Source organism: Octopus bimaculoides, chromosome 3 (assembly GCF_046866305.1).
Source record: "Octopus bimaculoides isolate indiv1 chromosome 3, ASM4686630v1, whole genome shotgun sequence".
Lineage (NCBI taxonomy): Eukaryota > Metazoa > Mollusca > Cephalopoda > Octopoda > Octopodidae > Octopus > Octopus bimaculoides.
The window spans coordinates 78,724,557-78,750,303 of NC_142930.1; the positions used below are offsets into that span (position 1 = coordinate 78,724,557).

Consider the following 25,747-nt stretch of genomic DNA (forward strand, 5'->3'; position numbering starts at 1 on the left):
ATCATAATTGAACCAATTTCAATGACTGGCACCTGTGCCAGTGGAGCACCATCCAAGCATGATCATTGCCAGAGCAGCTGTCTGGCTTCTATGCTGGTGGCACATAAATAGCACCATTTGAGTGTGATCATTACCAGCGTCACCTTACTGGCACTTAGGCCAGTGGCACCTGAAAAAACATTTGAGCGAGGTTGTTGCCAGTGCCGCTGGACTGGCTGCTGTGCAGGTGGCACGTAAAAAATACCTTTTGGGGTGTAGCTGTTTCCAGTACCGCCTGACTAGCCCTTATGCCGGTGGCATGTAAAAGTACCCACTACACTCAGAGTGGTTGGCATTAGGGAGGGCATCCAGCTGTAGAAACTCTGCCAGATCAGATTGGAGCTTGGTGCAGCCATCTGATTCACCAGTCCTCAGTCAAATCATCCAACCCATGCTAGCACGGAAGGTGGACGTTAAACGATGATGGTGATGATGATGATGATGATGATGATGATGATGATGATGATGATGATGATGATGATGATGATGATGATGATGATTAAAATACATTTAGCTTAAATATAAAGAGATTTGGGGTTAAAAGAACGCAGACACACTTGTTCCACTACTGCTAAAACTTTTCTGTTGCCAGTTTTTAACAACTTCTATTAATTTGTAATAAACTCTATATGTAGGTATAGATTCAACTAAATGCTGGAAAGACAATTCAGATTTATCCTTAGAAGCTTAACAAATAAATTATATTACTTATATTTGATTTCATTTAACCTTGCTATATAGGAATTTTTTTTAAGTGAAACTCAAATTTGTTACAAGATGATATCTTATATCTTCAAACTGTGGCATTAAGTCCAGTTGTTTTCTGACCATTTCTAGTGCCGCTAAAATGTGATCTTTAATTAGTTTTGAATGTACATTTATATTGCCAAACTCTTATTCAACAAGATTAAATATATATTAATATATGTGTGGTTGGTTTACCATTTTGAGTTATTTTACGCTGATTTTATTGTTTCTAGTTAAATGTAGATATTTCATAGCTTGTGTCTTAAGGTGTTTCCATTTTAGATCAAGAACATACTGTCTTTACTTATCAATGTAACAAAGAACAATTGAATGAACTGTATGATAGATAAAAAAAATTCAAGACTTTACGTACTACACCTGGAAATAGTCAGCTTATCAAACTCCATCCCAAAAGTGGTTAAACTCAGCATTTTTTTTAATGCATTAGTCAAAGGAGGGGTAGCATGTTCACAGTGATGAAATTAAAGCAGTTAATGTTTACTATGGGCTTCTGTAGATTGACAGCCATAGGGAAAACAGAATGGAATTTTTGTGCAATCTCTGAAAATGTCAGAAATACCAACAAAATCTCCCTCATATCATATTCTAGCACTTTAATGAAGAATGGGCACATCTATAATAATAAATGCAAAATTCTGTCTGTCTGTCCGGGGCCCCTGTATCTCAGTCTACATTTGCTCTACATAGACATATTATACCTTTTTGGAATCAAGATGATTCTGGGATTGAAAATTTTCCCTTCATTTGGTTCTTGAACCTCCAAATTGGGATCAAGTCTGGATGAGGATTTGATATATGCTAACAATTGAAAATTCAAATTTTAAAAGAACTCCAAAAATTTGTGAACTTACACATTTTCATTTATACTGAATTTAAAGAAATGCCATATTCGTAGGGTAATACCATATCTGTAGGATACCAATATATGCTTTCGGCTGCAGGTCCAATTAGCCCTCCGTAGGTGCTAGCTTAAAATCTTTATGGAGTGTGGCTTTTAAGCTGGTAAGATTGAGAAAAGAACCTTTTTAGAAAGTCAAAAGACATTAACCATTGAGAAGAGATTTTACAAAATGTGTGTAGGCTTTGCTTCTATAAATATGCAAGCGCTTTCAGTTCTTAACATTTTCAAGTACATATTATTATATACTAGCAGAGATACCCGGCGTTGCCCGTGTTACATGCAATTGAAGGATGAGACACATATATACATGCATACAGATATCTATACATATATACACTCACACACACACACATACACACAAACGCACACATTAGTCATTTGTTTTTTGATCCAAAACTATGTAAAAAGTACTGAATGGATCTTTATGAAATTTGGAAATTATATTTTATGCATAACGGCCATAACCACCATCAAAATTCATATATTTTTGATGTTGATGAAATTTTAACCATACAGATTACACACAAATAAAGTAATATTTCTAAAATTTCTTCTTAGAAGTTACAAAACCCCTTCATGAGGACTTCACACCCACAATTTAGTCATTTTTCCTAAGCAAAGACAAATACAGTTGTACTATTGGAACCTATAGGGTCACCCGAACATAACAGATGAGCATTATTTGTAATTCAACGGTACAACAGTGTAAGAGTATCCTTTCAGATATACTTACATTGTGATTTCTGCAATGTGATGCATAAATTGTCAAGTAAATGAGACGCATCTTTGCCTCCACTGATTCACTTGCAAAGTGTTGAGTAAAATTATTTCGCTGCAGACCTCCTTTGAGTCTTTTTATTATCACTGGGTCACACATAGTCCCCAGTTGGTAACATTGATTTCAAGGCCTTCCCAGATGAGTGAAGGCATGTGTTAATTTCAAATGAAATTGGTTGTGTAGTTCTCGAGTTTTATGGATTCACACAGACACATATTCTCATCTTTATGTATCTGATATTTATGTGCATATTTGAAAATTCTAGTGTTATGGACCCTGTAAAAAGGATTTTGCTCATGAAGAATGGAGCTCTTGGAGCTGAAAAATGTAGGAGTTAAGGCCCCTATTGGGGGTGGGTGTGTTAATGTCAACCAGAGAAGTTGAATTGTTGGGAATGTTTTTAACTTGGGTGTAATATGTATTGTTTGAATTTCTTTGAAATAGGAAATATATGTATGTTCACCGGGTTTGTAAAAGAGAGTAAAGCTACAGGAAACCAAAAGATGAATGATCACGATAATCAGTTGGCTACCCGAGCATAGTCGTTATTACTCCCCAATGTAGGATTCTTCACCATACAGGTGACAGGCACAGCTGTAAGATGCATTACGGATCTATAGCAACTGGAAGGGCATGACCCAATTCAAATAAGAACGTGTGACGTGTGGAGTAAAGGGAAAGGAAAGTGTCGCCTCTGGAGTTTGCAAATGACCAGTATACCAATAGGTAACTGTAGAAAAAATTTACAATCAATAAATGTCTTAGAACAACCAGTCACTCATCTGTGAAGGCCTTGAAATCAATGTTACCAACTGGGGACTATGTGTGACTCAGTGATAATAAAAAGACTCAAAGGAGGTCTGCAGCGAAATAATTTTACTCAACACTTTGCAAGTGAATCAGTGGAGGCAAAGATGCGTCTCATTTACTTGACAATCTATGCATCACATTGCAGAAATCACAATGTAAGTATATCTGAAAGGATACTCTTACACTGTTGTACCGTTGAATTACAAATAATGCTCATCTGTTATGTTCGGGTGACCCTATAGGTTCCAATAGTACAACTGTATTCGTCTTTGCTTAGGAAAAATGACTAAATTGTGGGTATGAAGTCTTCATGAAGGGGTCTTTGTAACTTCTAAGAAGAAATTTTAGAAATATTACTTTATTTGTGTGTAATCTGTTTGTAACTTCTAAGAAGAAATTTTAGAAATATTACTTTATTTGTGTGTAATCTGTATGGTTAAAATTTCATCAACATCAAAAATATATGAATTTTGATGGTGGTTATGGCCGTTATGCATAGAATATAATTTCCAAATTTCATAAAGATCCATTCAGTACTTTTTATGTAGTTTTGGATCAAAAAACAAATGACTAATGTGTGTGTTTGTGTATATGTGTGCGCGTGTGAGTGTATATATGTATAGATATCTGTATGCATGTATATATGTGTACATATTACATGTACATCTATATATATACATCTACACATATGTATACATATACATGTATGCATATAGATCTATAACTCTATATATATCTATACATATACGTATACATATACATCTATATGTATACATGTATACATATACATCTCTCTCTCTCTCTCTCTGAAACCATTAAAGTGAAAGTATCTGTCATTACAGTATCGAAATGTGATTGTTTCGGTTAGTGGAATAGTTTCATTTTTAAAGTGAAAGTATTTGACATGAGTGTTTTTGTTTCACTTTTGACAAGTAATACTTAAATAGTGGAGGAGATATTATGTTTCCGTGGGCTCGAACTATGCAAGAAGTTAAAAATTCTTTTTGACTAAAACACAACTGGAACCCTAAGTAAGGCATGTGTAAAATTTGAATGAAATTGGTTGCGTAGTTCTCGAGTTTTAGGGATTCACACACACACACACACACACACACACACACACACACATTCTCATTTTTATATATATAGATAGTAAAAATTATTCTCAGTAAAATTGTTTTTGACTATTTCTGGTTTAGTTTTGGACTTAGAAATCTTATGAAATATTTTTCTTTTGCCTTCCGGAGAAGGTTGTTCTCTTCATTTATTTTATGAAGAGGGAAAATTGTAAATTTTCCTTGTGCATAGGTGTCCAAATGATCACTACATGGTATGCATCTAAGTGCGGGATGTTTTATTTGATGTCTATGCACATTTACACAGTTGGTTAATTTCGTTTTCAAGAAGTGGGTGGAGGTGCTTATGTCTCTTGTTTGAAAACATAAAGATAGAACGCTTGTGTCACATAGCCAACTGGAAATAGTATTTCCTGGGGCTAAATAGTAATAGCATTCTTCCCTTTCTTGGGACTGCTACATAAAGTTGGCAACAAACCATCACTTTATCATGCTGCTATTGTATAAGTCTCTCTGAGAGATTTAGAAATGCAATATTTCTAATTTTGTAGATCAGTGAATTTATTTCACTTGAAATTCTATATGTTTTCAAAAGTGAATAAGCATCGACACCTAGCAAAGCCACTATTTTTGCCTCTTGTGGATACCCTCTTTGATTTTTGTTTTGACGTTTTTTGTTGCTGCCGGAGTGAGTTCATTTTCGCCCTTCAGGGCGGAAAATTTCTGTATAACAGAAAATTGTTTTCTTGTCTGACGACAAGTATGGAGCTAAATTTAGCGTCGGAGGAGGAATTCCCCAGAGCGGGAGAGGTCAACCCAGTTGAAAATGAAAAAAGGAAACCAAGTTTCTCCAAGGCAGTGAGCGGAAGCTCAACAGAATTAGAAGTAACAATGGACAAGCTGTTTCAGTATAGAAAACTGATACAGAAAGTGGGCGAAGAAACAAAATTAATACTGCCCCCAGAAATGCTAAACGCAATTAAAGAAAAAATAGTTGTATATAAAGTATACAACATAAAGGAAAAAAGGATAGCAGAAGTAAAAACGGATATTGTGGAGAGATGTTAGTTTCCGATTTGGCAGAAAGTTCACTACGTTAGTTGAGGCACAAGAAGTGCAACTGTTGAAGTACATTTCGACTCAGCTAACGTAGCAAAGGAGGTTTCAACTCAAACCTTAAAAAATGAAAGTATTATGCTGCTGCCCACTTACATGGGATGCAGAACGGCTCGAATCACAGTGGAATCACAGTGGAAGACATACCGGCCAGATATGATGTAATGTGGGTGGCAGCAGCGGTATTTTTTGATGCCGAACAAAAATTAAATATACTGAGTATGAGGAAGAAGGAGGCGATCAACTGGAGAGGGCAGATGTTAGAAATAGTTGTGCAAGGAGAAAATAGTGTTCTCGAAAGTTTGCCTGACAGAGTGTTTGTGGGGGAGGGGCACTCCATTCGCATGTCGGTGGAAAAACATCAACCCAGATGTTTTAAATGTGGACAAAAGGGTCACGTCCATTCCGACTGTTCAAAAAAGAAGTTAAACAACAACACGAGTGATGCCCCTCCTTTGAAAGCAAATGAAGAAACGAAAAGGGCAAATGCAGAGAAGGAAAAAAAATGAACAGGAAAAAAAAACAACCAGAAACAGCAAGAAGAGGTACAAATGGAATAACAGAAGAAAAAATAAACCAAGAGACAAAGTACAACAGAGAAAAGCAAACCTTCAGAAATGGAGTATATAACAGTTTCACATAAGCGGAAAAAACAAAATACACCTGATTCCCCTCCCCAAACAAAAAAGAAGACACAAGAACAAAAAATCTCCCAATCCCACTCTCCCCATACAACGTTTATTGGAAAGGATTGTATCAAACTAATAAACCCACCTCAAAGGAAAGCTGTCAACTCTAATAATGAGAAGATAGTGACATTGTTCCAAAAAAATGAAAACATAAAAACGTTCAAGTGCGACAAAGACCAGTGCCGCTACACGAAAATAGGCAAAGAGCACTGGGATAATAAACTGGTGCAAGAGAACATTAGAAACAATGTAATAACAGATGTGACAATAAACTATTGGACAAACAAATTGCCAATCAGCCCAGCAGCCATCCCAGCCCAGAGCCCGATGACAACTCCCAGAAAGAGCCCAGCAGAAACGGAAAGCACGAGGGAAGCAGGCAAACATAAACCGCCAAGCTCCCTCTCGCAACCATAAGTAAACTTAATTTATTTCTCCGATGATTAAGTTAGGGTGCTTGAATGTGCGTGGAATGGGGTTGAAATGGAAAGTCTTGTTTTCTGGATGACCTCATTTCACAAAGAACAGATGTGGCTGTTGTGACCGAGTCCAAGATGAAGGGACCTGAAGCGTTCTTGCCCCTCCTCAATGATTACAAGAAATTCATTTCTCCGAGCCGAAGAGGAGGTGCAGGCATGGCAGTTCTGATCAGGAAGAGCTTAGACTTACAGATAAGTACTGTCTCTTTGGACCCAGAAGGTAGGCTGGTCGTCCTCGATGTAACACACGAGAGTAAGCAGTCCTTCAGGTTGGTAGCTATCTATGCTCCTAATGAGCATGGGCAGTCTATTTTCTTCCAGAACCTGGAGTACTTTCTACTGACGTCTAAAATGGTAGTTTTGTTAGGGGACTTCAACACTATCTGTGATGCGTGCATCGATAGTGTGAGCTCCACCAATAGAAAAGGGAATCCATGCCTCAAGGGTCTACTAGACAGCTTTAATCTAGTAGACCATTATCGACTGGATGAGCCGAACGTTCCACAGTGGACGTGGAGTAACAACAACGGCTCACGCAGATCGTATATAGACAGAATATTCGTTAAGGAAAGAGACAAGCATAGTCTTAGTTGTCCACAATTTTGTATTGTGACATGTGAGGTACAGGTAGATAAGTGTCATAGACAGGGACCCGGGTATTGGAAAATGAACAAGTCTATTTTGGCTTGTGAAGCTATCCGTACCCGGATTACGGAGTTAGTTCAGAGGGTGTTATGTGACACCATCATTAATAATAGATGGTGGCTAGCCCTCAAGAGAGCCATCTGTCTTGAGTCCATTAGATTTAGCAAGCAGCTAAGTTTAGATAGGACTAAAATAGAGGGTGACTTAGTTAAGAGCCTAGATGAGGCAATGGAATCTGGCTCCGCACCTGGAGTGTTGGTGATGAGAACGGTCTTGTACTGTCACCTCAATGCCAAACATTAAGGGTGCCGAGTTAGAGCTAAGGTACGCGCCGGGAAATGAGAAGGCATTAACGTAGCCAGATGGGCTCATCATGTGGAGAGTCAGAAGGGCAAAAAGTCCTATATTAAGTCTTTAGCTGATGGGCAAGGTTGCCATGCCACTACAGAAGGGATTAATCATATCAAAGGCTTGGCATGAAGTACAGATAAGTTTATGACATCCCACTTTGAAGGCTACCACTATGTAATTCAAGAACAAGAGGCAGAAAATGTTGATAGACAACAAATGTAAGCTGGGTAAGACCAAGACTGAAGACAACCATATTATTGACAACTGTGAGAGAATGTCTTCCACATATCTTTCCATGAGGTATGACGCAATGGTCAGAACAGTCTGGAACAGAATAACAAAAAATGAAAACACCTACAGACTGAGTTGACTATATTGAGACTGCTGGGTCAAGAAACTGTTCTCATCAACTGACCAAGATTCCTAACATTTGCAAAACAAAATTAGACAATACAACGCTGTACTACAGATGACATCATTTGGAACCACAAGAGATTTAACTGAGGCAGCATTCATCCAAACTTTCAAGATCCAACCTCAGATTTATCATCGCATTGTCTCTCTACTACCTCTGTCAAATGAATCACCAAAATTGGCCTTTCATTATTTATAATCTGTACCTGTTTGTTTGGTTATGAAATAAAATACACAAAACGTGTTTCTGAATTACGTGTATTTACTTTATATACATATGAGTTGAAAACTTTCTTCTAGCATTCCACTTAATATCTATGTTCCATGCTGGCATGGATTGGAGAGTTATTAATGTAGAAATATGGTATCGTAGCTACTAACAGTTGAGGGTTGCGTAGTCTAGACGGCGTTTTTAGATTTCATTATTCTCTTTAACCCGGGCAACGCCGGGTATTTCTGCTAGTAGTATATAAAACATGCAAGGTTAAGGATTTAGGCCTGTATCTGTATGTACCTTTTCTTTAGTAGTAATTGTATAGAGAGAGAGACGGTAGGGTTATAGAGAAAAGGAATTGCTAGCTCGTATGCCTGCTTGTGTCCATGGCTTCAGATGTCCAGTTGCCACCGACCAGCGACCAGGCTGTCGAGGCGTCACTGCTGGTGACTAAAGAGAGAAAGAGAGAAAGTTTTCTTGGAGGTCTCCTGTTTTTATAGCCATGAAGCCGGGCAGTGAGTGCAAAGGATTTAGCTTGTTTATCTCTATTCTAGATGGATTAGAAGAGGTCAGCAAAGGGTCAAGTGGTGGAGACACCGATTCGAAAACCGTTGTTCCACCGCGGGAAAAGTTCTGACGCAGTGTTGATTCAAACCTGTATATAGTGGATCAAATCCACTTCACGCCTGCCAGACTCTTACATATTGATACATTAAATGTAAGAATATGGTACCAAAAGATTGCAAAATGTACCAATGAAAAATATTCTGTAGATAACAGCTCCAACTATGAGCTTATTGGATCAACTATTCCATACACATTCCTGCAAAGTACAACTACATTGATGTTTATAATTTTGTTGGTTTGCTTTATCATTTCCAGATAACATTCAACCCTCAGGGCACAGCCATTTTGACAGCATCTTCAGACAAGACTGCACGAATATGGGACCCTGAAACAGGGGCATGCAAGCAAGTTCTTGAAGGACACACAGATGAAATTTTCAGCTGTGCTTTCAATTATGAAGGCAACACCATTATAACAGGTAACTCATGGTTTTTATATTTTCATTAAATTTAGATTTTAGTTTTACTCTCCCCTATCTCTCTCTTTGTTCATCACTCTGTGCCTCATTCTAACCATCTCTCCTTCCCTATCTTTTATTTTCTTTCTCTTTTTATCTTTTGCACAATCTCTTTCTCTTTCACTCTCTTTTCCCATTCTCTTATAAAGAACTAGCAGAGGCATCCGGCATTGCCCGGGAATGAAATTGTTCCTTATATATTGGAAGAAAAAAGCAAAATATGTTGTATAGAAATTTGTTATTCTAAATTCAATTTATTCTTCAATTGGGAAATCAATTCTGAATTCATAATATGAAAAGAAAAAAAAAATAATAAAAAACGAAAATACAAAATTTAACCACTTTTATGACAGGAAATAAATTCTATCACATGTTGAAAGAAATTACGTAAGAGCTTCTGGGTAAACAACATTCTTTGTTTTCTGGTTTGGAGCAAAGACAAATAAATCTTGCAAAACTACCAATCCTGGAGCAAATAACATAAAGTTGATCATGAGAAAAGCAAGGCTCAATTAAGTGCAAGCCAGTAGATTGTGAAGCAAAGTCACACTGGGAATTGTGTTCATTTGAACTCAAATGGCATGTCTGTTGGTTTGATTGGAATTCTTGGAATGAAAACCTCTTCCCCAAAGGCACATCCAGTGATGATGGTAGCTTGTATCACATCAACCTTGTCCCATTGCATAATTTAGGAGGATCTAAATTTCTTAGAAGCATTATTGGGACTCCTACCTTCAGAAAAAGTTTATGTGGAGGAGTTCCAGGTGGCTCAAGAGAATTAAGAAATTCTGTTGTGTAATGGACAGCTTGATTTTTGTCAATTACTGAATCAATTGATTTGTACTCTTTAATGACTGTTGGAATCTTATTCATTAATCCATGGTTAATCCTTGCTGTTGTCACATTTTTTGGAGCAAGAATTGCCTTTTCACACAACTATTTATGTGAATTATAATTATTATTTAAGTCTAGAAACACCCTGTTCTTCAATTCAGCTGATGAATTTACCATAATAGTAATATGAGCCAAATTGATATCACTGTTCCTATCAAATGGTACTTTTCCATTTTTTAATTGGAGGAGCCAGTTGAAAACTGTTCTGCACATTAGTCCCCATGTAATAAAGCTCACATAGGTATTGAAGAATTTCTGTACTTTATTTGCATATGTGTGAAGACTTAATGCATGCTTTTATATAATCAGATCTTGTTCATCTTGCAATGACTGGTAATGTCTGTCTGAAGTCTTATGGTAAAACTAATGTAGCTCCTCCATAGATTTATTGTTGCCTCTTATGTCTTGTAAGGTCTTATCAAAAGCATCTGATACTGATGCTTCAGTCAATGCAAGGTCCCAATGCTCATCATTTTTTTAAAACCTTGAAATGGAGATTAAATGAAAAAATGCATAGGCTACATGTTGCCTACAATGCCACAAAAATAACTGTTCCTACGTAAATGATAGAAAGGGTCTTACCTCTAGCTCTGAAATTCACTTTCTCTTCCTTCACCTCATTACCATAGAGCTGTTATTTGCTTTAACTGAAAAGAAAGATATGTGACACTCTACCAACAGAGGATGTTTGAACTTTCTTTCTGGAATGCAAGTAGTAGTTTTAGGGGGTGGATCAACTCTCCTTGTGGCTCAACTCACCTGGATCTCCCCTAAAATGTTAGAGAAAGAAACTTAGCTGTTTCTTGCAATACATACCAATACATACCAATACATACATCTAAAGTAAAAAATTTTCAGGGGCCTTTAAAATACTACTATGGATCTCCAGTTTACTATTTTGTTACATGGACCCCAAAAAGTTTTATATAGACTCCAGTTGAGAACCACTGCTCTAAGTGATTGCATGACTTGCTAAAAAAAATATCCAAATATCTCTCAAATCGTACCCTACAGTTTTAGTCCTAAAAAAAGATAGGATGGTCACAGATGGAGTAAATGTAATTATAGAACTGCACAATCAGAATTGATCTAGGGTTAAATAATGAGTAGGTGGCCCAATACTTATATTCTTCAAGTTTCTCAACTCTATAACCAGATCATAGACATATAATGAAATAATTTGCTACTTTCATCATCATCATCATCATCGTTTAACGTCTGCCTTCCATGCTAGCATGGGTTGGACGATTTGACTGAAGACTGGTGAACCAGATGGCTACACCAGGCTCCAATTTGATTTGGCAGAGTTTCTACAACTGAATGCCCTTCCTAACGCCAACCACTCCGAGAGTGTAGTGGGTGCTTTTATGTGCCACCAGCATGAATGCCAGTCAGGCTGTACTAGCAACGGCCACGCTCAAAATGGTGTATTTTACGTTCCACCTGCACAGGAGCCAGTCCAGCGGCACTGGCAATGATCTCGCTTGAATGTTATTTCACGTGCTACTGGCACAAGTGCCAGTAAGGCGACGCTGGTAACGATCACACTCAAATGGTGCTATTTACGTGCCACTGGCACAGAAGCCAGACAGCTGCTCTGGCAATGATCACACTCAGACGGTGCTCTTAGCACTTCACTAGTACAGGTGCCAACACGATTTCAAATTCACTTGCCCCAACAGGTTTTTGCAAGCTGAGTTTAGTGTTCAACGAAGGAGAGGTTGGCCTGGGTACCAGTCGTCGAATTTGGTTCGATTTCGATTTCACTTGCCTCAACAGGTCTTCGCGAGCAGAGTTTAGTGTCCAATGAAGGAAAAGTATGCATAAGTGGGCTGGCTACACCCTTGGCAGAGGCCTTGGATTATTGTCTCACTTGTCTTACCGGGTCTTTTCACACACAGCATATTTCCAAAGGTCTTGGTCACAAGTCATTGCCTAATGTTTGAAGGTCGTGCTTCACCACCTCATCCCAGGTCTTCCTGGGTCTACCTCTTCCACAGGTTCCCTCAACTGCTAGGGTGTGGCACTTTTTCACACAGCTATCCTCATCCATTCTCGCCACATGACCATACCAGTGCAATCGTTTCTCTTGCACACCACAACTGATGCTTCTTAAGTTCAACTTTTCATGCACTTAATCGAGTATGCACACTGACATTACACAACCATCGGAGCATACTGGCTTCATTCCTTGCAAGCTTACGCATGTCTTCAGCAGTCAAGGTCAATGTTTCACTGTCATGTAGCATGGCTGTTCATACACATACATCATACAGTCTGCCTTTTAATCTGAGTGAGAGGCCCCTTGTCACCAGCAGAGGTAAGAGCTCTCTGAACTTTGTCCAGGCTATTCTTATTCTAGCAGCTACACTTTCAGCGCACCCTCCCCCACTACTAACTTGGTCCCCTAGATAGTGGAAGCTATCAACTACATCTAGTTTTTCTCCCTGTTTATTGCTCCTGAAAATCTGCCACATACAAAAACTAACTTCCTAGTTAGCCTTCATTTGATATTGCTACACCTCTTATGTGTCCATAGCTTACACTGGATACTTCTTATAGAGTTTCTACCTACACCTTTTCTACATATCGAGCAGGGCCATCTACCTGAAGGGGTTTGTGTTTTGTCTACCTTCCTACTTATTAAGACTTTGGTATTAGCTAGGTTGACCCTAAGGCCCTTCGATTCTAGTCCTTGCTTCTACACCTGAAACGTCTCCTCTAGTTCTGATAGTGACTCAGCAATTAGCACAAGGTCATCAGCATAGAGGAGCTCCCAGGGGCATCCTGTCTTGAATTCCTCTGTTATTGCCTGGAGGACTATGTTAAATAGGAGGGGGCTGAGGAATGAACTTTGGTGGACCCCTACCTCTACCCGGAATTCTTCACTGTACTTGTTGTCAACCCTCACCTTAGCTCTCACTAACCATTCTTCTATCCCTAGTTTTCTCATTCACCACCAGATAAGGGATGGAGGGACCCTGTCAAAGGCTTTCTCCATGTCAACGAAAGCCAGGTACAGAGGTTTATCTTTGGCTAGGTATTTCTCCTGCAGCTGTTTTACCAGAAATATAGCATCAGTGGTGCTTTTCCCTGGCACGAACCCAAACTGCATCTCATCTAAACTGGTACAAACCGACAGCCATTAAAATTGTGGAGAAACACAGTTGATTAAATCAAACCTAGTACAAGACTGGTACTTATTTACTCTGAAAACATGAAAAGCAAAATCAAACTCAAGTGTAAAGGTGCATAACTGATTACAAGTCATTTAATCTGCTGCTCTTCCATTTAGCTTAGTAAAATAATTGAATATAACTATGTGCATTTTTAATGGCTATAATTATTTTATTATCATTAAGGCAGCAAGCTAACAGAATTGTTAGTGACATTTCTTCCAGCTTCACATTCTAAGTTCATATTCCACCAAGGTCAACTTTGACTTTCATCCTTTTGGGGTTGATGAAATATGCACCAGTTGAGCACTGGGGTTGATGTAATCAACTATCCCCTTCCCCAAAAATTTCAGGCTTTGTGTCTATAACAAAAAGGACGAAAGAGTCTGACTGAAATAACATTTTTCATGGCATGTGTACCATTTGACTTATATAAGTTGCATTCATGTAAAAATCTCAAAAATGATGATGGTGGTGGTGGCGGCGGTGGCAGTGGCGGTGGTGGTAGTGGTGATGATGATTTCTTTTATTTGCCATCAGGGTGGAGGATGAAGGAGACAATACAAAGACAGACATAAAGTGTTGGGGTTTACATATAATGAAATGATAAAAAAAAAAAAAGGAAGAAAACGCATGCTAAAATAATATTTGGGATGCCTTATTTCTACCAAGTCTAGAAGCGGGATCTGATTTGAGGATCTGATCAAAAACTTTTTTAAAAAGTAGGAAAAAACTTTTCAAGTATAAAGTGGAAGTATACAAAAATAAACATTATTATCCATCTTACTGTTAGTTTTGTTTCATTTTGAAAAATATAAATTGATTTTATGGTTTATTATTATTTATATTTTGAATTACACCAAAATCATAAGTGCTTAGATCTTTTATGGGTCTTATACAACTCTGGTCATAACTAAAGATTATTGCTAAGATGTATCATAGCTTAGGTTGTGTTCAGTAACTTGACCTCTTTCACCTTTGCCATTTTTTTGTGCATGGAACTGATCACCATATGGAGACAGATTTCTTTTTTAGGAGATGTGTAAAAGTGAAAATCTTATATAAAGGACAAACGGATTTCTGTGTCTGTCTGTTACAATGTCCATTAGAAAGAGGATAAATGGGGAGTTGTTGTTAAGAGAGAGAGAGAGATAGAGAGAGATAGAGATAGAGAGAGATAGAGATAGAGAGAGATAGAGATAGAGAGAGATAGAGATAGAGAGAGACTGTGTGTGTGAAAGACAGCTAGATAGGTAGTGTCATCACCATTGTAAACGAGAAGTTTTGAAATATATATAGTTTTTTTTCTGTTTGGTTGTTTGTGTGCGTGTGTGTGTGTGTGTGTGTGTGTGTGTGTGTTTCTGTGTCTTTCAACATATAAAAAATGCAATACAGACTTTCACTTTGAATAAAAGGGGAGGAGAAAGGGTTGCTATCAAGAGCAAAATACAGTTGTGTGTGTGTGTGTGTGTGTGTGTGTGTGTGTGTGCGCGCGCGCATGCGTGCGTGTGAAAGACAGATAAAGAGGTAGGTATGTATTGTTGTTACTGAAGTAACTAACAAGTTTTGATTAAAAATGCAGGAATTTTTAAGTGCAAATCTGTTAGTGCTTTGAATAAGTGTTATTCTTCAACAGTATTCAAACTATTACTAATGTTCACCAAGAAAGTCAATCTAAACATTATTTGCACAATTTATGAAGGTATATTCTTTTATTCTTTTATTTGTTTCAAAAACACAAACCCCTTCAGGTAGATGGCCCTGCTCAGTATGTAGAAAAGGAGTAGGTAGTAACTCTATAAGATGTACCCGGTGCAAGCTATGGACACATAAGAGGTGCAGCAACATCAAAGGCAGGTTAACTAGCAAGTTAGTTTTTGTTTGTGGCAGATGTTCAGGTGCAATAAAGACTGCAAACAAACAGGAAACAACTTCTATCTCATTCCAGGGTGAAAAACTAGAGGTAGTCGATAGCTTCCGCTATCTGGGCGACCAAGTTAGTAGTGGGGGTGGGTGCGCTGAAAGTGTAGCTGCTAGAATAAGAATAGCCTGGGCAAAGTTTAGAGAGCTCTTACCCCTGCTGGCGACAAAGGGACTCTCACTCAGAGTAAAAGGCAGACTGTATGACGCATGCGTACGAACAACCATGCTACATGGCAGTGAAACATGGGCTGTAACTGCTGAGGACATACGTAAGCTCGCAAGGAATGAAGCCAGTATGCTCCGTTGGATGTGTAATGTCAATGTGAATACCCGTCAGAGTGTAAGTATCTTGAGAGAAAAGCTGAACATTAGAAGCATCAGTTGTGGCGTGCAAGAGAGACGATTGCGCTGGTATGGACATGTGGTGAGAATGGAGGAGGATAGCTGCGTGAAAAAGTGCCACACCCTAACAGTTGAGGGAACCCGTGGAAGAGGTAGGCCCAGGAAGACCTGGGCTGAGGTGGTGAGGCAAGACCTTCGTACATTGGGCCTCACCGAGGCGATGACTACGGACCGAGACCTTTGGAAATGGGCTGTGCGTGAGAAGACCCGGCAAGCCAAGTAAGATCGTTGCCAGTGCCCCTGGACTGGTTCTTGTGCGGGTGGCACATGAGATGCACCATTTTGAGCGTGGCCGTTGCCAGTACCGCCTGACTGGCTCCTGTAGGATTTTCGAGCGAGATCGTTGCCAGTGCCCCTGGACTGGCTTGTGCGGGTGGCACATAAAAGACACCATTTCGAGCGTGGCCGTTTTCGTGCGGGTGACACGTAAAAGCACCCACTACACTCTCTGAGTGGTTGGCGTTAGGAAGGGCATCCAGCTGTAGAAACTCTGCCAAATCAGACTGGAGCCTGGTGTTGCCATCCGGTTTCACCAGTCCTCAGTCAAATCGTCCAACCCATGCTAGCATGGAAAGCGGACGTTAAACGATGATGATGATGATGATTTGACTGTGGCCATACTGGAGCACAGCCTTTAGTCGAACATATCGACCCCAGGACTTATTCTTTGTAAGCCTAGTACTTATTCTATCGGTCTCTTTTACCGAACTGCTAAGTTACAGGAACATGAACACACCAACATCAGTTGTCAAACGATGGAGGAGGAACAACATACACACACACATACATACACACATATGATGGGCATCTTTCAGTTTCCATCTACCAAATCCACTCACAAGGCTTTGGTCGGCCTGAGGCTATAGTAGAGAACACTTGCTGAAGGTGCCACGCAGTGGGACTGAACCCGGAACTATGTGGTTGATAAGCAAGCTACTTACCACACAGCCAAGAAATATTTTCATCTAGTAGCATAGCAATGATTATTGAACTAATTTAATAATAATCTTCACATTGAAGGAAAGGAATGTAAATAAATTAAATCAATTTCAGTACAAAATTAGGGTTAATTTCTATAAAGATTTGCACTCAGAATATAGATAGAGGGATAGAAATAAATATTGTTAAGAGTTTAATTCAATGCTGTATCATTTCTGACTTTTTACTTCCTAACAATGACTTTTAATGGATGCTAATAATTTTGGTTCTATTCATTGTACAGGTAGTAAAGATAACAGCTGCCGTATATGGCGGTAGAAAAGACATAAAGAGATCAAAATGAAGCTACATATAGTGTGCGAAGATGTAAAAAGGATAGCCCTGCCTGCTGGAGATCAGAGAAAAAAGAGAGAATTTGGTTTCCTTTTTTTTTCTTTTGTGACAAAACATTTTGAAATAGTTTGAATCTTGAAATTATTTTGTCAAGTGAAGGAAAAAACTTAATTCTTGAAAACATGTTTGTTTTGCAGTTACAAGCATACTTTGTGTTTTATTATTAACATTCCAACTCTCTCTCTCTCTCTCTCTCTCTCTCTCTCTCTCTCTCTCTCTCGCTCTCGCTCTCTCTCTCTCTCTCTCTCTCTCTCTCGCTCTCGCTCTCTCTCTCTCTCTCTCTCTCATGAGTGTGCACGCACACACACATACACTTGACTTGGCAAATGAACTTTAGAGTTATTGTGATTCGGAAGGAAAAAATGGAGTTTTATTTTTATATTTTTGCTTTCTTTTCATTTGAAATTTTTTGATACTTCCATGAACTGTGCAGCAATGTATGTCGTCTTTGGTTTTGATTTACTCATTTACTATTTTTGTCTTTTCTTACAGCAGATTTCCCAAAGTTTCTTGTGCATCTTAGAAATAATTAATATTACTATTATTTGAAGTCTTTGTGTTCTGAGTTCAAATTCGGTCAAGGTTAATTTTGCCTCTCATCCTTCTGGGATCAATAAAATAAAGTATCAGTAAAATATTAGGTTGATTTACTTTATCTAACCCTTTCTTTCAAACTGTTGATGTTATGGCTATATAAGGAAATATTATTAGGGCATGGGCAATAGATGGTAGAATGATTGGAGCATTAAACAAAATTTCTTATGGCATTTATTTTGGCTTTATATGTTCCGTGTTCAAATTCCTTGAAGGTCAAACAGTGGATTAAACTGAGACACTTTTATCTTTTTAAGGTCTGTAAAATAAAGTGCCTTGTACCTATTTGAGAAATTATTATTATTATTGTTCAGTAGTTTTATTTTCATAATGTGCTTTCACTGCACTACCGAGCGCAGCTCTGTGTGCCTTGGGTGTGTGCTGTGGTTTGCTGTGATGCTCTTATGGTTACTGTATTGAAAGTGTTTTGTGTAGGATGTGTGCAGTGCCCAGTAGTGCAATTTTCTGTATGTTATATATATTTGTAAGTCCTGGTGTTTTTGTTATGTATTTGTCTGAATATTTTTTTATTATACCTAAGGTGCCTACTATGATAGGAATTGTTTCTGTTTTTAGATTCCACATTCGAGTTACCTCTATTTCCAGGTCTTTGTATTTTGAAAGTTTCTCCATTTCTTTAGGGAAACGTTGTCATCTGCTGGTATTGATACATCAATTAGAAAGCATTTTTTTTTCCTTCATGATCTTTGACAACTATATCTGGTCTATTGGCCTTAATTTCTCTATCTGTATGTATTAGCATATCCCAGAGTATGGTTGCTTTCTCATTTTCTGTGACCTTTTCTGGCATGTGTTTATACCTTCTTTTTTCTGTTGTTATTCCATAGTGTTGGCATAGCTTCCAGTGTATATAGGTCCCAGCTCTGTTGTGTCTGTGAATATATTCCTTCTTAGCCGGTACTGGGCAGCCAGAGATAATATGATTTATTGTTTCTTGTCCATCGCCACATATTCTGCAGTTACTTGTTATGTTTCTTTTCATTATATGTTTTTGGTAATTTCTGGTGGGGAGGCTTTGGTTTTGTGCAGCAATTAAAAAACCTTCAGTCTCTGCTTTGAGTCCTGAGCTTCTCAACCATTACTGGGATTTCTCTCTGTCTGTTTCTTTTGCATTTAGTTTAGCCCAGTATTTACCATGTAGGGGCTTTTCTTGCCATTGTTTTATCATGGTCCGTTGCTATTCTAGTTTTAGTTTGGATTTCATTTGTTTTATGGCTTTTGTTGTTTCTTCTTCTTCTTCTTCTTCTTCTTCTTCTTCTTCTTCTTTTTCTTCTTCTTCTTCTTCTTCTTCTTCTTCTTCTTCTTCTTCTTCTTCTTCTTCTTCGTATTCGTTAGGTAGTATGATTTCTTGTTTATATTTGTTAGCTTCCTTAAATACTGAAAACAGTTTTTTGTTTTGCTCATGTTTTGTGGCTATTTGTATTAGTTTTCCTTGCTTCTGAAGTAGGTATTTTTGCAGTCCTATGGTGGTTATTTTATATTAGTTTTCCAGCTGTATAAGACCCCTACCACCTTCTGTACATAGCCTTTTTATGTCAGATTTTGGGTGGTGCATCCTAGATCCTGTCATTATTTTTCTTGTTTTCCTGTCTATTTTAGATAGTCCGTTTAGTATCCAGTTAAGGATATTGTAGCTGTAACTTATAACTGGGACAGATAAAGTGTTAATACTTATTATCTTGTTTTTAGCCTTGAGCTCTGTTTTTAGTATTGATCTAACTCGTCTATAGTACTCTTTCTTTATTTTTTCTTTCATTTGTGTGTGTTGTATCCTATCTAGTTCATCAACTCCTAAATATTTGTATGGCTGGCTTTCGTCTAGTTCTCTTATTTCATTGGCCTTATCTAGTGTGATGTTGCTACTCTTAACTAGTTTTCCTCTTTTCAGGGTTGCTTTGGCACATTTTTCTAATCCGAATTTCATATCTATTTCCTTGGTAAATCCATGTACTGTCTGTAGTAGTGTTTCCAGCTCTTTATCATTTCTAGCGTATAATTTTAGGTCATCCATATATAAAAGGTGGCTGACTGTTTTGCCGTAACATTTATATCCGCATCCAGTTCTATTTAGCAATTCAGTTAAAGGTGTGAGTGCCAGGCAGAACAGGAGTGGAGAGAGCGTGTCTCCCTGGAATATTCCTCTTCTAATGGGGATGGCTTTCGTTTTCACCAATCCCTCTTTTGTTTGGAGCTGTAGCACTGTCTGTCATTTATTCATAGAGTGCCTTATGTATTTTATAATAATTGGTGCCACCTTGTTTATGGCTAGTGTTTTGAGGATCCACGTGTGGGGAACACTGTTGAAAGCCTTTCGGTAGTCGATCCAGGCCTTTCTTCTTTCTACGGGCTGTCTTCAGTTATGGCTTTATTGATCATTAATTGATCTTTACAGCCATATGAGCCCTTGCAGCATCCCTTCTGCTCTTCTGGAAACAGGTTGTTATTTTCCAGGTGCTTACTCAATCTCTGCGATATTATTGCAGTAAATTATTATTATTATTATTATTATTACTACTATTTTCATCATGTGCACTACCGAGCGCAGCTCTGTGTGCCTTGGGTGTATGCTGTGGTTTGCTGTGATGCTCTTATTTTTACTGTATTGAAAGTGTTTTACATAGGTTGTGTGCAGTGCCTAGTAGTGCTATTTTCTGTATGTTATATATACTTGTTAGTCCTGGTGTTTTTGTTATGTATTTGTCTGCATATTTTTTTATCATACCTAATGCATCTACTATGATAGGAATTGTTCCTGTTTTTAGACTCCACATTCGAGTTACCTCTATTTCCAGGTCTTTGTATTTTGAAAGTTTCTCCGTTTCTTTTAGATTAGAAAGCACTTTTTTCTTGGTGATCTCTGACAACCATATCTGGCATATTAGCCTTAATTTCTCTATCTGTATGTATTGGCATATCCCATAGTATGGTTGCTTTCTCATTTTCTGTGACCTTTTCTGGTGTGTGCCTATACCATCTTTTTTCTGTTAGTGTTGGCATAGCCTCCAGTGTATGTAGGTCCCAACTCTGTCATGTCTGTGATTATATTCCTTCTTAGCCAGGACTGGGCAGCCAGAGACAATATGATTTATCGTTTCTTGTCCATCTCCACATATTCTGCAGTTACTTGTTTATCATCATCATCATCATCATCATCATCATTATTATTATTATTATTATTATTATTATTATTATTATTATGTAAGAGAGCAATGCATGCTATCAAAGTGACACTGGGGTAAAATATATGAAGCCCAGTATACCCATCATGACTACCCATCTGATAAGGGTACACCAGGCACATGCATCACGACCATATGTGCGTGACATGGTGATCTCATATCAAGATAAACTGCACATGACCTTGCAGGTGGGGGCCCAGTTAGAATTTTCATCAGGCTGAGTAGCCCATCCCACTCAAAAGGTCCCTGAATAAGGGTTGTTTAAGGATGTTGAATGAAACACCCATGTTTCAAGATGTGAATTATTCAAACCCCAAAGAATTCCTCTCAACACATGGCTATGATGCTCCCCCGCTACTTCTGCTCATGATCAGAGATGCAAATATTGTCAGCCACTAAAGGACATACTCAACTGGTTACGGTCAAGCAACTGACAAGCAAATTTGTGGTATTGAGCAGAATATTTGCTTTAGCCCATCTTTTATACCAAAACAAAACAATGTACATGATAACACTTCCAATCAGTTAAGATCAGAAGCCATGAGAGCCATTGCCTGGTACTGCATCAGGTCATCATCATCGTCATCATCATCATCATCATTATCATCATCATCATTGTCATCATTATTATTATTCATAAGGTGGCAAGTTGACAGAATTGTTAGTGCACTGGACAAAATACAGAGTGGTATTTTGTCCAACTCTTTATGTTCAAATCCTGCTGAGGTTAGCTTTGCTTTTCATACTTTTGAGGTTGATAAAATAGAGGTACCAGCCAAGTACTAGAGTTGATGACTTGCTCCATATCTTGAAATTTGCTGGCCTTATGCCAAAATTAAAAAGAATCATCATCATCATCATCATCATCATCATCATCATCATCATTCAGCAGTCTTATTTTTATTGTGTGCTTGCATTTCACTATTGAGCTGGTGTTATTATTTTTGTTATATCGATGGTGCTGCATGTAAGCAGTGCCTAAATGTTTTTTTTTTTTTTTTTTATCATACTTGAAGTACCTATTATTTTTTTCTCTTTTCTATTTATAGATGGTTGATTGGCAGAATTATTAGAGTGTTGGAAAAAATTCTTTGCGCTATTAGTTCCACACTTTAGTTCAAATCTTGCTGAGATCACCTTCAGCTTTCATCCCTCTAAGAGCAATAAAAATAAAGTTCCTCCTAAGTACTGGGGTCCCTCCTCTCAAAAATTGGTGACTTTGTACCTAAGTTAAAAATAGTTATTATTATCAAAAATATTTGTATTATGTAATATTATTCATTATTTGTACTGTATCATGTGTGTTGCAGTGTTGATTTTACATAAAATAAACTATTACTATTATTTTGTTATTGTTGTTGTTTTTAGTAGTAACCCACTGTGGACCAAAATATAATACTGTACACTTTGATTAATATATATATATATATGATGATGATGATGATGATGATGATACATATATGTATGTATATATATATATATATATATATATATATATATATATATATATATATATATATATATATATATATATATACATAAATGTGTGTGTGTGTATATATATATATATATGATACTTGAACGGAGACTTGTTGATGTATGTTGCGTACAAGAGGTAGGGTGGAGAGGAGCTTTGCCCAGAGTCCTCACAGGCAAGGCACATAGGTATAAACCCTTCTGGGAAGATAATAGTGATGGAATAGGTGTGAGCATACTTCTTCCAGAGAAATGGGTGGATAAGGTCATAGAGGTAGTGAGGGTGTGCGATAGGCTAGTCTTGCAGAAAGGTATAGCTACAATTATCTCTGCTTATGCCCCACAAGTGGGCCTACCAAATGAACAGAAGGATCATTTTCATGATATTCTTCTGCAAGCTACCTTCAAGATGAGTGACAATGACCTCATCTTTGTGGCTGGAGATTTTAATGGGCCTGTCGGACAGCAACCTGGTATCTTCCATGGTGTACTCGGTGGCCATGGAGTTGGTACTAGAAATGAAGAGGTTCCTGAAGTTCTGAAATGCGAATAACCTATTGATTTGCAACACCAACTTCTGCAAGCCAGATTGATTTCATTCTCACCAGACAGCAGGATGCATGGTTGCTCTTAAATACAAAACCCCTCCCTGGTGAAGAATGTACCCTCTAGCATAGACTAGTTATTAGTGACTTTAGACTTGAGGCCAGAAGGTTGCCAAAAAGCAGACCAACCTGGAAAAGAAGGACTTGGAAGCTTAAGAACCCTTCACATGGTCAGAGATTTAGGGATAGCCTTATCAAGAAATTTGATGATAGGGAGAAGGAGCTACAGTTCTGTGAAATAGAAGGCAGCTGCAAATTCCTACAAGACAGCTTGCTGAGCACCACAAACCAAGTCTCTGGCTAGTGCCAAGTCCCTTCTGGACCTAGGTAACATGGTGGTGTTTCAATACTGTAGACAGGGCCATTAGAGCAAAGAAACAGGCTTGGAAGGCCTGGAAGAGTGGGGATAGCAGGAGAATGCATCAGATAGCCAAAAGGGAAGCTAGGAGATAGGTATATATAGCCAAGGGAGTAGCAGAAAAGAAGTTTGCCAATGTCCAGTGATGTGAGGACCAAAGAACTGAAGTATTTCGGATTACAAGACAATGTATGAGAGAAAGCCATGATGTCATAGGAGAGAAATGTGGCTGCATGGATGATGGTGCCATTACAATTAATGATTCTGCAAAGAAAGAGACTTGGAGATGCCATTATAAAAGACTGCTGAATGTGGAGAATAAATGGGAAGAGGAGAGTCTGCCAAAGGTTGACCCAATTGAGGGACCAGTTACCCGAATTGACAGTACCCTGGTAGATAAAGCAAATAAGGATATGAAGACAGGGAAAGCACCTGGCCCATCAGGAATCACTGCTGAGATGCTTAAAATATTGGGCAGTGTGGGTTATGGTCTTGTCACCCGCATCATAAATCAGGTAGTTTATGAAGGAGTCATACACAATGACTGGTGCAGCAGTGCCATAGTCGACTGCTACAAGAGTAAAGGTGATGTTTTAGGTAGAAATAACTACAGGGGTATCAAATTATTGGATCAGGTGAGGAAAGTTACAGAGAGGGTCATAGCCCAACTAATTAGGGAGAGAGTAAGCCTAGATGAGATGCAGTTTGGTTTTGTGCCAGGCGAAGCACCACTGATGCTACATTTCTGGTATGGCAACTGCAGGAGAAATATCTAGCCAAAGATAAACCTCTGTACTTGGCTTTTGTTGACTTGGAGAAAGCCATTGACAGGGTCCCCCAATCCCTTATCTGGTGGTCAATGCAGAAACTGGGGATAGAAGACTGGTTGGTAATTGTTGTACAAGCCCTGTACAAGGATGCTGTCAGTAAGGTGAGGGTTGGCAATGAGTATAGTGAAGAATTCCGAGTAGAAGTAGGGGTTCACCAAGGATCAGTCCTCAGCCCCCTCTTATTCATTATAGTCCTCCAGGCAATAACAGAGGAATTCAAGACAGGCTGCCCCTGGGAGCTCCTCTATGTTGATGACCTTGCTCTAATAACTGAGACACTGCCTGAACTAGAGAAGAAGTTTAGGGTGTGGAAGCAAGGTTTAGAATCGAAGGGCCTTAGGGTTAACCTAGCAAAGACCAAAGTCTTAGTAAGTAGGAAGGCTGTCAAATCACAAACCCCTTCAGGTAGATGGCCCTGTGCGATATGTAGAAAAGGCATATGATGAAACTCCATATGATGTACCCGGTGTAAGCTATGGACACAAAAGGTGCAGCAATATCTAAGGGAGGTTAACCGGGAAGATAGTTTTTGTGTGTGGCAGATGCACAGGGGAAATAAATACTGAAGTTGTATGGAAAACAGATTCCATCACATGCTAGTGGGAGAAACTAGAAGTGGTTAATAGCTTCCACTATCTAGGCAACCAAGTCTGTAGTGGGGGTGGTTGCTCTTGAGAGTGTGGCGGCTTGAATAAGAATAGCAAGGGCAAAGTTCAGGAGCTCCTACCTCTGCTGGCAACTAAGGACTTCTCACTCAGGATGAAATGTACACTGTTTGATGCCTGTGTGCGCACTGCCATGCTACACGGCAATGAAACATGGGCCATGACTGCTGAGGACATGTGTAGGCTTGAAAGAAATGAAGCTAGTGTGATCTGCTGGATGTGTAATGTCAGTGTGCATACACAACAGTGCCCTGTGAGAAAATTTGGGCATAAGAAGCATCAAATGTGGTATGCAAGAGAAATTACTGCACTGGTATGGTCTTGTGTTATGTATGGATGAGGACAGCTGTGTGAGGAAGTGCCACTTCCTAACTGTGGAAGAGGTAGACACAGGAAGACATGGGATGAGGTGGTGAACCATGACCTTTGAACATTAGGTCTCACAGAAGCAATGACAGAAGATCAAGGCCTTTGGAAATTGAGAGGACCTGGCAAGTAAAGTGAGATCACAGCCATGGCTGATGCCAGTGTTGCATGTCCGGCCCAGTTAACAGTACCCCTGATGCATCGGGTGATATGATATGCTTGAGAAGACCTGTTGAGTTAAGTAAAACCAATATCATGGCTATGGCCAGTGTCCCCTGACTGGGTCCCATGCCGGTGGCACATAAAAAGCACCATCTGAACATGACCAATGCGAGTACCCACTGACTGGCTCCTATGCCAGTGGCACGTAAAAAGCACCATCCAAACGTGGCCGATGCCAGTACCCCCTGACTGGCACATAAAAAGCACTATCCGAATGTGATCGATGCCAGGACCACCTGACTAGTCCCCATGCTGGTGGTACATAAAAAGCATGATGATGATAATGATGATGATGATGGATTCACTTGTTGTGAATGACAAATGAGGGTTTAGTAAAATA

General features: G+C 38.7%; 2 protein-coding genes across 3 annotated transcripts in view; both read left to right on the forward strand.

Moving 5' to 3' along the window:
- LOC106881172 (uncharacterized) overlaps positions 1-22,229 on the forward strand; it is a 160,226-nt gene extending 137,997 nt beyond the window's left edge. Inside the window, exons 12-13 of one of the 2 annotated variants that reach the window (XM_052966313.2) lie at positions 9,163-9,325; positions 16,982-22,229. In XM_052966313.2, the coding sequence (XP_052822273.1) occupies positions 9,163-9,325; positions 16,982-17,016 (198 nt within the window). In that variant the 3' untranslated portion in view covers positions 17,017-22,229. The remainder of the gene's footprint in view (positions 1-9,162; positions 9,326-16,981) is intronic. The other variant, XM_052966314.2, reaches the window with a different exon arrangement.
- A 226-nt stretch (positions 22,230-22,455) lies between these two features.
- On the forward strand, positions 22,456-22,914 carry LOC149136603 (uncharacterized). The gene has a single exon (XM_089348383.1). The coding sequence runs from the start codon at positions 22,456-22,458 to the stop codon at positions 22,912-22,914; it is 459 nt and encodes a 152-aa protein (XP_089204509.1).
- Positions 22,915-25,747: the final 2,833 nt, after the last annotated feature.

Bases quoted from the DNA above. Each gene is read 5' to 3' on its own strand.
- LOC149136603 (XM_089348383.1), top strand. From the start codon at position 22,456: ATGATACTTGAACGGAGACTTGTTGATGTATGTTGCGTACAAGAGGTA.